The sequence below is a fragment of the Melospiza georgiana genome, chromosome 7 (genome assembly GCF_028018845.1).
Source record: "Melospiza georgiana isolate bMelGeo1 chromosome 7, bMelGeo1.pri, whole genome shotgun sequence".
In the NCBI taxonomy this organism is placed as follows: domain Eukaryota; kingdom Metazoa; phylum Chordata; class Aves; order Passeriformes; family Passerellidae; genus Melospiza; species Melospiza georgiana.
In genome coordinates this window covers 14,650,448-14,663,105 of record NC_080436.1, presented here as the reverse complement: position 1 = coordinate 14,663,105, position 12,658 = coordinate 14,650,448, and the positions used below count along the sequence as shown (strand labels likewise).

The following is a 12,658-nucleotide window of genomic DNA, read 5'->3' as shown; positions in this document are numbered from 1 at the left end:
GCTGGCTGCCCTAGAACACTGCATCCATCCTGTTTGCTAGCACTAACCCCTCTCAGGCAAACAAATTGGCATGATGAGACTACAGATTGTTCTTAGGTTAAAGTCTGCTTTTTTAAGAAATCTGTTTCTGATGGACTGAAGCAGCTTTGCACAGACTGTATGTGTGGGGCTTTGAGAAAACCTCTTACAGCTACTGGCTCCTAAACTATATGGCAGCTTGGGAGAAATCCATCAGTGGAGGTGAACTTTATTGGCTTCAGGTGACAGAGATTAAGTGCAGATAGGGAAATAAGAGACATTATAAAACACCTGAGATTTCAATGAGGTTATCAGGGCACGTACTATTAGCAGTGTGTGTAAATACAAGGCTGATTTAGGGTTTTGTGGGAAGAAACTCGTGTAAGTACTTGTGGTATTTTTAAAACAGCTTTTGTTGTTTTCTGATTAAGTGTGTTCTATGTTGAATTGAGCAGTCGAAAAAGAAAAAAGTGGGGGCTTTACTGCTGTATATCCACAGTTTTCACAGGCTCAGTGGAGATTAACTTTGAAGATCCTGTACAAATCTGGCTTGTGTCCTGAAGAGCTAATGAAGCCACAACTGATGGAATAAGAAAGGAGTCAAGACAGGTGGTGCTACATTTAGTGTGTATGCTGATGAGCACATTCTAACTCTTTATGGCTAGGTATGTGGATAGGTAACTGCATTCTGACTCATGTGAGTGTTAGCTTTTATTGTGGGATTACTTGAACAAGTTGGGTTTGTGCCAGGGTCTGAGACTTTGGCCTTAGCACAGTAAGACTCTGTTTTAAAAAATCGCTTCAGAATTAAAAGCAGTAATGTTCAGGAAAGAATATTTGTCATTTTCCATTTTGTTAGTATTGTGTGTTGTTGTGGAGCCCTTGCATGGCTTATTTTGGTGCATTGTGTTTGTTATTAAGCTCATAATGAGCTCTTACTGTGAGCTTGGCATGGCATGAACGTGTTTGGCTTTTCTAACTGCTTGGCCTTGCCTAAAAAAGATCTTCTTCATTCTGTAGCTCTGTATAGCATTTGTTTTGGTTCTCTTTATTTATTTTTCCCTCCCTTGTTAATTCTGAATTGTTTTAACAGTTGTTTAACAAAAATAATTCCCATGAGTCTAGATACTGATTATTCCCCTGGCTGGTAAAAGTGCACCTCTTGGTGTAGCTGTGTTTGTAACTTGGCATTCAGTGACAAGCAGAAATGCAGGCAGAGTGCAGCCACTTTGGTGTTATTATAGGGGAACATGGCACAGAGCATGGAGTGTTTGTGTTAATGAATGCCCCCTGCCCAGAGCTAATGCCCTTTCCCAAAGGTAGCTGATGAAGTTAAAACTCTGTTTAGTAGCATGAGGATAATAATCTCCTATTTCAATTGAGCAAATTTCTGTTGGTTCATTGATTTTACATTCACATTATTTTATGGTTCTGATGTGTGGAGTTTTTTTTCTACTTGCTGGCTTCTTAAAGCTAATGCCTGTGCCAGCAGAGATGCCATGTAGGATTTGCCTGAGCAGTTGGAGAGGGGATGTTAGGAGTCCATGCTATAGTCCAAACAGTTTGCAGCCTAAATGTAATCTTTTAAGGTAGATGTTACTTTTTGTGCACACCTCTGAATAGCCATGTTGTGCCAATGTAAAGCAGGCCACCTGTTCTGTTTTAATGATGTATCTTTGCAAATTTGTTCAAATGCAACTGCCTGGGGGCAGATTTGCTTAATACATGCAGATCCCATTGCTTGCATGGTTGCAATGACTTTAAAAAAATGCACTGTGTCTCAACAGAAAAGTGAGTTTTGTTATGACATCTTAGTAACAACCTCAGCAAGATATCAAAGGTAGGCAGAATGAAAGTGACTTTTGCTCCAAGATCTGCTGTTGTGGAAAGGGTTATGTGACTTCACAGAATTGTCAGGGTTGGAAGGGATCTCTGGAGAGCATCGAGTCCAACCCCTGCCATGGGAGGGTCACCTGCAGCAGGTGACACAGGAACATGTCCAGGTGGGGTTTGAATGTCTCCAGATACAGAGACTCCATGGCTTCCCTGGGCAGCCTGTTCCAGTGCTCTGCCACCCTCAATGAAAGTAAGCTCTTTCTCAAGCTGAGGTGGAGCTTATTATGCTTTAGTTTATGGCCGTTACTCTTCGTCCTGTCACTGAGCACCACTGAGAAGTGTCTGGCACCATCTCTTGGCACCCGCCTTTGAGGTATTTCTGTGATCCATGAGATCCGCTCACAATCTCCTCAGACCGAACAGGCCCAGCTCCCGCAGTCTCTCCTCATGAGCAGAGATGCTGCAGCCCCTTCGGCATCGTTGTGCCATCCGCTGGCCTCTCCCCAGCTGCTCCGGTCGCCACGGTGCCCTTAACGTCCGTCGCTTCTTCCAACGGCGATCGCGCCTCTCGGCAGCGGCCTGGGTGGGAGCCGGTACCGGTGCCGCTCCGAGCGAGGTCCGGGCGCGGCGGCGGGCGGAGCCCGGCAGGGAAGTGAGCTCAGGCGCACCGGAAATCCCGCCCGTGCCGCGGCCCTGTGTTTGCGCTGCGGGCAGAGAAAGGAGCGGAGCGCCTGCAGCGGCCCAGCCGAGCCTGCCGCACGACACGGGGCCGAGCCATGTCTGACCAGGTACGGGCGGCTGTCCCGGCCGCGGGGGGACGGCACGGTGGGCGCGGCGGCCCCGGGGGCGCGGGAGGAGCTGCCTGCCCCCCTCCCCCCCGCCCGCACTCTCCGCCGCCGCGGGGCAGCCCCGGCCCGGGGCGAACAGAGTCGCGGTCGCCCGGAGGGCGCCGGGGGAACGTTCCCCCAGGGGAGTGTGTGTGTATGTATGGATGCCGATCTCCGACCTCGGCCAGATTCGGGCCTCTCTGCCCGTGTATTTTAATCCTTTTTCCCTCTTCCCTCGGGGTGTTTCTCGAGGAGCGCGGTCGGGCTCCAGGAGGGGATATTCGGGGGCCGGGGCGGCGTCCGGAGGGAGCGGGATCGCCGCCGGGGCAGCCCCGGCCCTGGAAACCCGGGAATGCAGCGAGGGATGAGCTGTGTTGCACAACTGTTGTTTTCTTTCCGTTTCCATTTCCCGGGTGTGTGGTAGGATGGTTTTCCCCCGGAGCGGGCTTTGTGCGGGTTAGGCTAGGTTTGCCAGGTCCTCTGTTCGCCCTAGGAATGCGAAAGCCTGGTTTTCTCCCCCTCCTTTCTCAGCTGAGCGTTGTTAGCCTGGATTAAACACCCCGACCTTTATCAAGGCTCTGTCCTGCTTTCGCTCCAAGTAATATTCTCGTTATGCCCCCGTCATTTCTGTCTTCTGAGCCGGGGACCTCAATAGTTGCTTGTACCGCAAGTTCCTGGGTTGCTCGGCCTGGCACGTAATACAGTGCTTTGCTTACAACTATTGCTTTAGGCTATGTGACCTGCTGCTGGAACGTTAAAACAGCGTTCCGGTATTAATTGGTATTCTGTTTTGCTTTATTTTTTTGTATTGTCGTCATAGGGCACTGTTTCCTACCTTTGACTTTTCCCGGAGCGTAGCCGTCGCGATAATGTCAGTACCTACAAACGTTTCTCGTAGTGCTGTGAAGTCAGGAGTAGTAGTGGTGCCAGCCGGGAAATGAAAAGTGCCCAGAGACAAGGCTCAGCTTAGGGCACGCCGTGTGTGCTTTGGGGAGCAGCCTCGGTGCGGTGTGAGCGGTGAAGAGGAGCCAGCGCCGTGTGCGCTGGTGGTCTGCCTGCCTCCCCGCCCCCGGCTTCCCGGCACAATGCAGCTGACAATGCTGCTGCTGCCCCTCCGGCCTGTGCCTGCCACAGGGGCAGCTGCGAGCACAGCGATTGCCGCCTCCTCGGCGGACGCGTTGTCTCTGTAGCAAAATACGTGAAAGTGACTGCATTTTAAAAAAAGCCAAACAAACCCACCGACAATTTCTGAACTAGATTTTGTAGGCAGATGTTCATGTGACCTGCTCTGTAGTTGTCTGCATATGTGAACCAAGGCGTGTTTTAACAAATAGCAGCTTTCATTAGTTAGGTGAATCCTTCCCCAGGCAAGTTCTGCTAAAACACATGTGTATTTTGTCTTTGGGACTCCTTGAAGTATGTAAAATTCCGTGTATGTGATAACCTGTTGTGGCTATGTATTTTAAAGGTCTGTGAATAAGGAGCCTGCTGTTTATTTTTAATAGATAAGCAAAACACTGTTAGACGTGTCATTCATTTCTGGGGGACTGTGCAACAAGAGCTAAACAGATGCTTAAGTGGAAGGATAACATAAGGTTATGCAGCACTGTAAATCTCATTCCTCTCTTTATCAATCCTACAAGAATAACTGGATTACCTAAAATTGTGAGTTGCTTAGAGTATCATTCTTTTTGGCCCTGGAATTAAGTCAAGAGGGGGATCATTTATCATCAGTAAAAGAAGGGATTACTTTGTTTTCAGTGTGAAATTGACTTTTATGAGAAGTAGGAAAGAAGAGCAGACTTCAAAAAAAACCCACACGGTTGCTTAGTGGGATCTAAGCAAAAATGAAACAAAACACAAATTGTTTTCCCCTCCCTTCAAGTGTCTTAGGCCGTTTTTGAGTTATTTCAATCTAAAGGTTATCTGTTCATGTACTGCTTATAAAGAATGCTATAGTTTGTATGTAAAAAAATGTAAGTGTATTTGCTTTGTTAGGAAGTATGTTGTACATCTGTTCCTCTAGTAATTTTGGTTTTGATGATTTTTCTTGAAAATGCTGAGAATAGAGTTTGGTTTTTTTTAAGGTTAGACATTGAAGTTTGAGCTCTTCTGCAGATTGGAGGAGGAAACTTGCAATATGTTACCTCATGATATTTGTTTTGTGTGTGTTTTGGTTTTGTTAGTTGCAATAGCAATACCAGTGTGTTTCATCCAAGAAATTTTCGTGCTTTTTAGGGTCCTTATGTAAGTGTGGGACAGTGCTAGTCGCCTTATTTTGTGCTCTTTAGGAAAACTGCAATGAAGCCTTTAAAATGTCAGGCATCTAATGAAAAGTTAGGACTTGGAGTGTTGTGGTATTTCTGTTCCCTTTGTGTGGTGGTCTTTTTTTATGTCCTATTTCAGGAGGTACCCTAAAGCACCCATTCTTTTCATAGGGCAAGAAGTCTGGAGGCTTGCTTGCTAATTGCTGATCAGGATTTTGTTAATGAATGCTAGTAATTTAACAACTTTGCAGTCCTCTTCCTTTCTTTATTCCTAAGTGTTTTTGTGTTGCCTTAACCATTTGGCATTGAATGGCATTATAGTTCACTGACAAACTGCAGAGAGCATTTTCAGACTTGCTGGGTCTTGTATCCTAGTGTAAGGTATTTTTCTCCTATTTTAAGTTTTGATTATTGGCACTTCTATTATTTGACTTTATATTTTTTCTCTTCTCCTGAAGCCACAGCTTTCTTTCCTCTTATTTTGTGGGTGAGAGAGCTTGTGGGGCTTGAAACAAGCCCCTCATCTTTACGTTTTGAAGACTTCAATTCCCTCTGCTTATTCTACTGTTTGGTGCTTTCCCTATTTGTGTTTAATACCAGAGCCCTCTTTCCCTGAGGGTAGAAATCAAATATGAATCATAGTTTTATCACTCATATTGGCCAGAGGCACTGTCATAGCAGCAATGATCATTAGTAATACCTTGTACAGGATGATTTGGCTTGGAAGCCTGAGTAGGTAGATCTGTTACAATGTACAGAACTATATAACTACTACAAATACCTCTACTGCTGGGATAATATGCTGTCATGCCATTTGTAAAGTAAATTTAGACAGTGACTGACCTGAGATGTCATGCAGAGGTTCTTTCAGTAGTAGTGAAACAGGAGCTAGTTTTGAAGCTACAAACCAGATCAGTAGAGATCTGAATCTTGGTCTGATTCCTGGAAGTTAGTAGTGCTGCATTGAAACAGCTGTGCAAGTTATCAGAACAACTTGCAGCTTCTTGTTTTTCTTGTCAGGAGTGAATACCAGTGTGTTTCTATTCCTGCAACTAGTCCCAGAAGCTTAGAGTCCAAATGTGTTAGGGAAAACTTTATGGAGCACAGGTGATCTGACTGTGTTACCTGTGAAGAACTCCTTTCATGCTTCTCAAGTGACTTGCTTGAAGGCCTGTGTATATCAGGCCTTTTGAAAGCCTGGGTTGAGTTTGTGGATTTGAGCTTGCAGGGTGATGAATCAGTCTTTGCTGTTTAGGTTGTGCCTGGATGGGTATTAAAAAAATACAAGGTATTCAAACCTGAGTCTCTGGCTCATACTTCTTTCCATTGTAGAAACTGAATAGATCTGGGTTGAGGCAGTGAGTCAAACTGATAGAAAGAACACTTCCTCTCTTTCTTTACTCCAGATTGAGACTGGTACAGCTGGGAAGGGTGTTTGCTGACTTGCCCTGTGCCTTTCCCTGATCTTTTAATGTTCAAAGAAGTAGTGTGTGTTTAACTTCTTTAGGGAGCAGGGGGAAAAAACTTAAAAATGTTTTAATCTGGAGTTAGAGACCTATCTGGAGGGACTTAATAGAGAAGGTTATTATTTTGTGTGGTTTTGGCACTCGATCCTAAATTTCAAGCCCAACCATATAAAGGATATTTCTGTACATTTTGCAAAAAATCTCTTTTGGGATGGGAGCCTGTGGTAGACATCTGTACATGTTTTGTTTATTAGAAAAGGATGATTTCCAACATGATCAGCAGGGTACCTGTGGTTATGATTACTTGGGAACAATTCTTCATGGAGCACCCTCTAGATCTGATGTCTGTGTAAATCCCTTTGTCCTGCAGAGGAACATAGCTAAAGGCCTGGTGCAGGATATGTAGTGACGGGCAAGGAATGGGGTTAATAACACCTGATTTCTCCCTTGTTTCATCTATCAACTGGTGACATGAAAAGTCTGATGTCCTTAATTAATGTCTTAGAGCGTATAACACTTAAACCCTTTTGATGAGCTTTAGTGCTCAAGCTGTTGAATCAAACTTGTCTGTACAGTTAGTTCTTACCCTGGAAAGATATCAAAACACTGTAGCGCTTGGACCTGCACCTTTTTAAACTTTGAGGTATTGTGGTCTTAAGACAAACTTGTTCTTTTGTTTGTCATAGAAAAGAAGCTAGCTGGCCAGCCTTTTGAAAATAAGGACTACCTTTGATGCAGTGGGTTGAAAAATGTTTGCATGTTTCACTCTCTTTAAGTTGATAGGGTGTTACAAGTACTTTCTGTTTACTCTCCTCATGATGTTCCTTTTTTCTATCAAATAGCAGAGCCTCGTAGTACCCTTAGTATGCTTCCTGTGGGTTTTTGCTGTTGGTTGTCCAGGAGTTAGAGGTATAAAATCATACTTCTTTTTGTATGTCATCTATTTCCAAATGGTTTGTCTCTCATTTCTTATGTTCTTCATGGTGTTTCTTTTCTCTCATTGATTGAACGTCTCACAGGTAGACAGACAACCTTTCATAATACTATGTTGCTGTTATTTTTGTGCACACACATACAGGGAAGGAAAGAAGACACCTTGAGCAGTCTGATTTCACACAATAGAGGATGAGAGCTGCCATACTGTCCAGTGAAAATAATAAAGTGTTAACTGAACAGGTTTTTTTATGTATTTCTTGCAGGAAGCAAAACCTTCAGCTGAGGACTTAGGAGATAAGAAAGAAGGGGAGTACATTAAACTCAAAGTCATTGGGCAGGTGAGTTTTTTACATAGTTGCTTGTTGACATTTGATGTAGGTGTGACTTCTTGCATGGTAGAAATGACCAAATGCTTTCAGCTCTTCAGTGTGGATCCTCCTCTGCCATAAACTACTTCCAGTTGCATTTTCCAGAAATGTGTATTAGTGTACTCTGATATGTTTTTTTATGCATTGAGGGATTAATTTATCCAAGGGTATGAATGAAATAAGTGGCAAACTTGATAAATTCAGGTCCTCAAAGCTTGTGTAGTATCCTAGGCATGAGATCAGCTTCATTTTTCAGGGATGGGAACAGAATTGTTGGCTTCCCTGCTGGTAGATGTAGCAACTAGATGAATGGTGGATTAGAAGTCTGAATTGTGGCTGCATTGGAATGTGAATGTTGAGAATGTTGGCATCTTCTGTGCAAAGAGCCCCTAGCTCAGATGACAGCTAGGATTGTTTGTTGGAGATGTAGTGTTTGCTGCAGTTGGGTGGAGGCAGATGACTTTCAAGTAGGACTGACAGAGAAACTGCCTTACGTCTTGCTGGCCTAATCAGCAGTTACAAGAACACATTGAAAAGCTGGAAGTGGCCCGCACGCTTTTTGCACAGAACCTCTTGCAGTCTGTTTTATCTGTAGCCATTTTGACAGTTGCAGCTACTTGCATCTTAGGGGAAGGACTACAGAATAATAAGATCTGTGAGTTCTCCTTAGGTTAGTCTCATGTTGCCAAGTCTGCCTGTATCCTAAGTTCTAGATAATTACTCTTAATTGAACGAGGTTTCGTATATATTTTGAAGTGCAAGCTTTAACTTGTCTCTTTAGAATCTTAGAACAGACATCCCTGCATATGTATGTTTGTATTTCATACGTATATCATCTGGGTAAAGATGGCAGCACAGACTGAACCATGGATGGATTTTAGTAACTTGAAATCCAAAAGCTCCATGTTGAGCCTAAGGCTACGATGCCATCTGTTTTTTTAAAAAGCGCTTCCTGTGGAAGTACACAGCAAATTTAGTGACTGATAAATCATCCTGGAGGTTCACATCATGATGCACCAAGGTATGCATGGTGATAGTTAAATCACATTCCATGTTTCATGTAAGTTTTATATAATTTTTTTTTTCTTAATGAAATGTTTAAAAATAAAATAGATGAAGTTAGCAGTTACTACAAGGAGAGTAAATTTTTTTCTTTTCTGTCCTTAGGACAGCAGTGAAATTCACTTCAAGGTGAAAATGACAACACACCTCAAGAAACTCAAAGAATCATACTGTCAAAGACAGGTTTGTGAAACAATGACATTCTTTAAAAAGAAAATAAAAACCCACTGTGCTTTCAAATAAAGACTTTGGAGGTATCTGATGGTGCAAACATAATGGATCTCCTTGTTTCTTTTAACAAGTAAAAGTGCTCCTATGTAAGACAATTGTGAAGTTATACTCTAAGTTAAAGAAATCTGCAATATTAATTGTGTATGTTGGTAAATAGTGACAATTGTTACAGACCAAAAGTATCTCTTCACTTCCAGATTCTGTGGCAGATACTGTGGATTCACAGCTGCTATTTCCAGAAGCCCTGGCCTAGTTTGCCCTCAGCTTTGGGGATAGATGCCTTGTGTGGCCTTTTCTTGGATAAGTGTGTTGGAGTTCACTTCAGGAGATATAATCATAAGTAATAATACTTTGGGGGCTTTTTCCTAATACTTTGAGACAAGTTGAACTTGTCATTGAAGTGTTCTTTCATGAAACGTTATTTTTTGCTGCCTTTCTGGTGTAGGAGGAAAGAAAAGATCAAACACCAGATACATTTGTAGCACAATCCAAATGGTTAAAATTATGATTCATTTTAAAAACCTGGGGTTTTTTTTAAATCATCTTGGAAATAATTAATGCAGCATTCTTACTGACTAAGGAACATGCATGTGTGGAATTCTTTCTTAAAGAAAGAAATAATTGAGTAAACACAACTCTTATCTCCTGAGCTGAATTCTGGAGGGTCTGTGATTTCCTTTGCAGCAGTCAGTGCAGTTTTTGGTATCAAGTAGCCTTTCTCTGGTAAAGGGACTATGAACATTTCTTCCCCATTGGCCAAAGGGATTGTTGAAACAGTGTGAAGATCTGTCCTTACCTGAGACAATTTTCTCCCTAGTTGCAAGCGATATTTGAGAGCTAAGTGATAAAATTGTGTCGTATTCCACATGAGCTTTTTTTGCTCATAACCTGTAAGAGAAGGAAAAGATGATGAGGTGTTTGCCTTATCTATTGATGTGAAGTATGACGTTCTGCCAGAACATGGGCACCTTGTGCAATAGACATACTTTAACTCTGTTTACCTTTGGGATGTTTGTTTCACTTTGTTTGAATGCTGTTCGTTTTTCTTCCCCTCAGCTCTGCTCTTTCTTGTTCCCAGTGCTGAGCATTTGCAGAATTGATAATGGTAAAGGTTGTGATTGCTTCCTGTAGCCATAGAAGATTGGGAAAGCAAGGGTAGGAGTTCATGAAGTAAACATCATGTTTCTCCTGTTGTCTTAGGATCCTTAAATAAGGCTGATACACTGTTGAGAAAAATACTTGTGTAAACATATCTTGGGAAAGAGGGCATAGTCAGTACTTAATAAATAAAGACAAGTTAAAAAAGCTAAGGAAATGTCCAGGTTGTTTAGCTACAACTCCACTGAGACTCTGGAACAAACCCATCTTGGCACTATCATACTTTTTGAGTCACTTCTTGGTAGTCTATTTGAATGCAACAGAATATCTGAGCTCCCTGTGTAACAGGAACTAACACTCTTTTGTGACTTTGTGTTGTTTTGATTTGAAATGTTTTTTTCTTGCAAACCCATACAAGATTCAGTAAGTTGGGCTTTTTCCTTATATGTGTGTTTCTTTTTTTAGGGTGTTCCAATGAATTCACTCAGGTTTCTCTTCGAGGGTCAGAGGATTACTGATAATCATACCCCCAAGGAGGTGAGTTTCTTCCTAGAAATATGGTTTGACTGTATTTCTTCAACTAGGATCTTTTAGTACAGCAGATAGGCAGTTTAGAAAGAGCCTGCTTGGACCTCCATGTGTAATGCCCCAGAAAGGAGGGTGTAGTCACTGCTTGCTGGGGGGGGAAAACACAAAGGGAATCTTCCCATTGTTGAACTTGAACTTCAGTATGACTTTGGAATAAATACGTATTGAGTTCACATTTAGTAGATCAAAGTGTAAATATACAGAAAACAGTTACTTCTGTCCAGTGACTTCCACCAATTGTTACAAAAAAGCAGGAAGAAACCCATAATAATGACCTTCTGGAAATGTCAAACAAACTTGTTGACTATGAAATTGAACAAGTTGCTCTCTCTGAGAGAATAGTTGTAAACAGGCTTTGAGTTGCAAGGTGTAGGTGTTAAGCTGCACTGTGAGCTAGTAGTGCACTATAGATGTAATTTATGTGGCTCCACAGCTGATGCTTTCATTGTGATGTTGGTGATGTCCTTGTTCCCCCTAAACAAGGGGCTTGGAGAAAGGTAAAGCCAGCAACTTCCAGGCTGATGTGGACTGCTCCACAAGTGGGTCTTTGCTGTAATGCTTTTGTTTTGACTCAAATACCTAAGTGTGGAGAAAAATGCCCAAAAATTTGAATATTGTCTAGTGAGATGGAGACTGAAACTTCTTTCACCCTTTGATGAATTATGATGGGACAAAGGAACAAAGCATTGTATAATTTGTCTAGGACCTGCTCTGATTTCATCACACAGATTTATACAATTGTTATTAATAATTATTTGCTGTTTTTTTTCTCTGTTCTCACAGCTGGGGATGGAGGAGGAAGATGTGATTGAAGTTTATCAGGAACAGACGGGGGGTCACTCAACAGTTTAGATCCTTCTGATTTTCTTCCCCCTTAATCCTTTTTTATTTTTAAATAATAGTTCTTTTGTAATGTGGTGTTCAACACTGAAACTGGCACCCCATCTCTGGGAGTTTACTTTCAAGCGTCTGGTATTTTGAATTCTCGTGCTCATTATACACTATTGTTTCTGTTTTCATTGTGCTGAACTTCTGTGATCCAGCTGCAACCTTGCTCCCCTCTTCCCTTCTGCCCTCCCCTTTAGGAATACATGTACTCACATGCATTTGTATGTTCACTGGGTTCGTGCATTTCAGGCACGAAGGCTGTAAGATCTGCCAGGTGGGCGAGTGTTCTTAATGACTTCCATATCTGCCCTGAAGTTTTGATGTGTGACTGTCTCACTCCTGGACTATAACTTTCAGTGCGAGATGAAGTTTTTCAGAGAACTAAACTGTGGAGAAGTTGTGTATCCATAACTCAGAGCTATTTTGCTTAAATTATGCTGATGGCCCAATGAGGAAGATCGACGAGTTGGAAATGGAAAAGCTAGAACTGTTGTCATCTGTTCCTTGCTCCAGAGATGGCTTTGCTGAAGACGTGAAATTGAAAACCCTAATGATTTTTAAATATTACCAGAAGAGCCCAGAAGCATTTTAACCTCATATAGCAATTAGTGCGCGCAGGTATCCATGCAGGAATGTTCACAGCAGCCAACTGGTGTTACTTTGACACGCTTGTTTGTACCTTTTGGCCTGGGACGTGGGTTTTAAATGGACATTGTCTGTACCAGCTTCATTTAAAATAAACAAGAAAACCAATTTTATAAACAACTTGCATTTTCTTTTCAAATGATTGGAAATGAGCAAAACCATTAGAAGTTCTAATTAGGGTATGCTTTTCCTGTGACTATAAGTTGAAGCCAGAAAAAAACTGTGCTCTGTAAATATACCTCATAAATATTTTTTTTTCCTACTTGCCCTCGTAAAATACTTGATCTGCTTGTTTTTCAGGTGACTCTTAGAGACTGCTAGCTGTTTCTTTTCTTAGAAGAGACTATTCACATACAGTTACGTAAATCTTCACTTCATGCACAGAATTTAAACTGAAAATGCAACTTGGAAGTAAATAAAGATGGCTT

General features: G+C 42.2%; 1 protein-coding gene across 1 annotated transcript; it reads left to right on the top strand.

Annotated features, from left to right (window-relative positions):
- The first annotated feature begins 2,528 nt into the window (after positions 1 to 2,528).
- Positions 2,529 to 12,347, top strand: SUMO1 (small ubiquitin like modifier 1). Its single transcript, XM_058028418.1, has 5 exons — positions 2,529 to 2,642; positions 7,614 to 7,688; positions 8,886 to 8,963; positions 10,575 to 10,646; positions 11,481 to 12,347. Exons 1-5 carry the CDS (start codon positions 2,631 to 2,633, stop codon positions 11,547 to 11,549), a joined length of 306 nt encoding a protein of 101 aa, XP_057884401.1. The 5' UTR covers positions 2,529 to 2,630; the 3' UTR covers positions 11,550 to 12,347.
- The last annotated feature ends 311 nt before the right edge of the window (positions 12,348 to 12,658 follow it).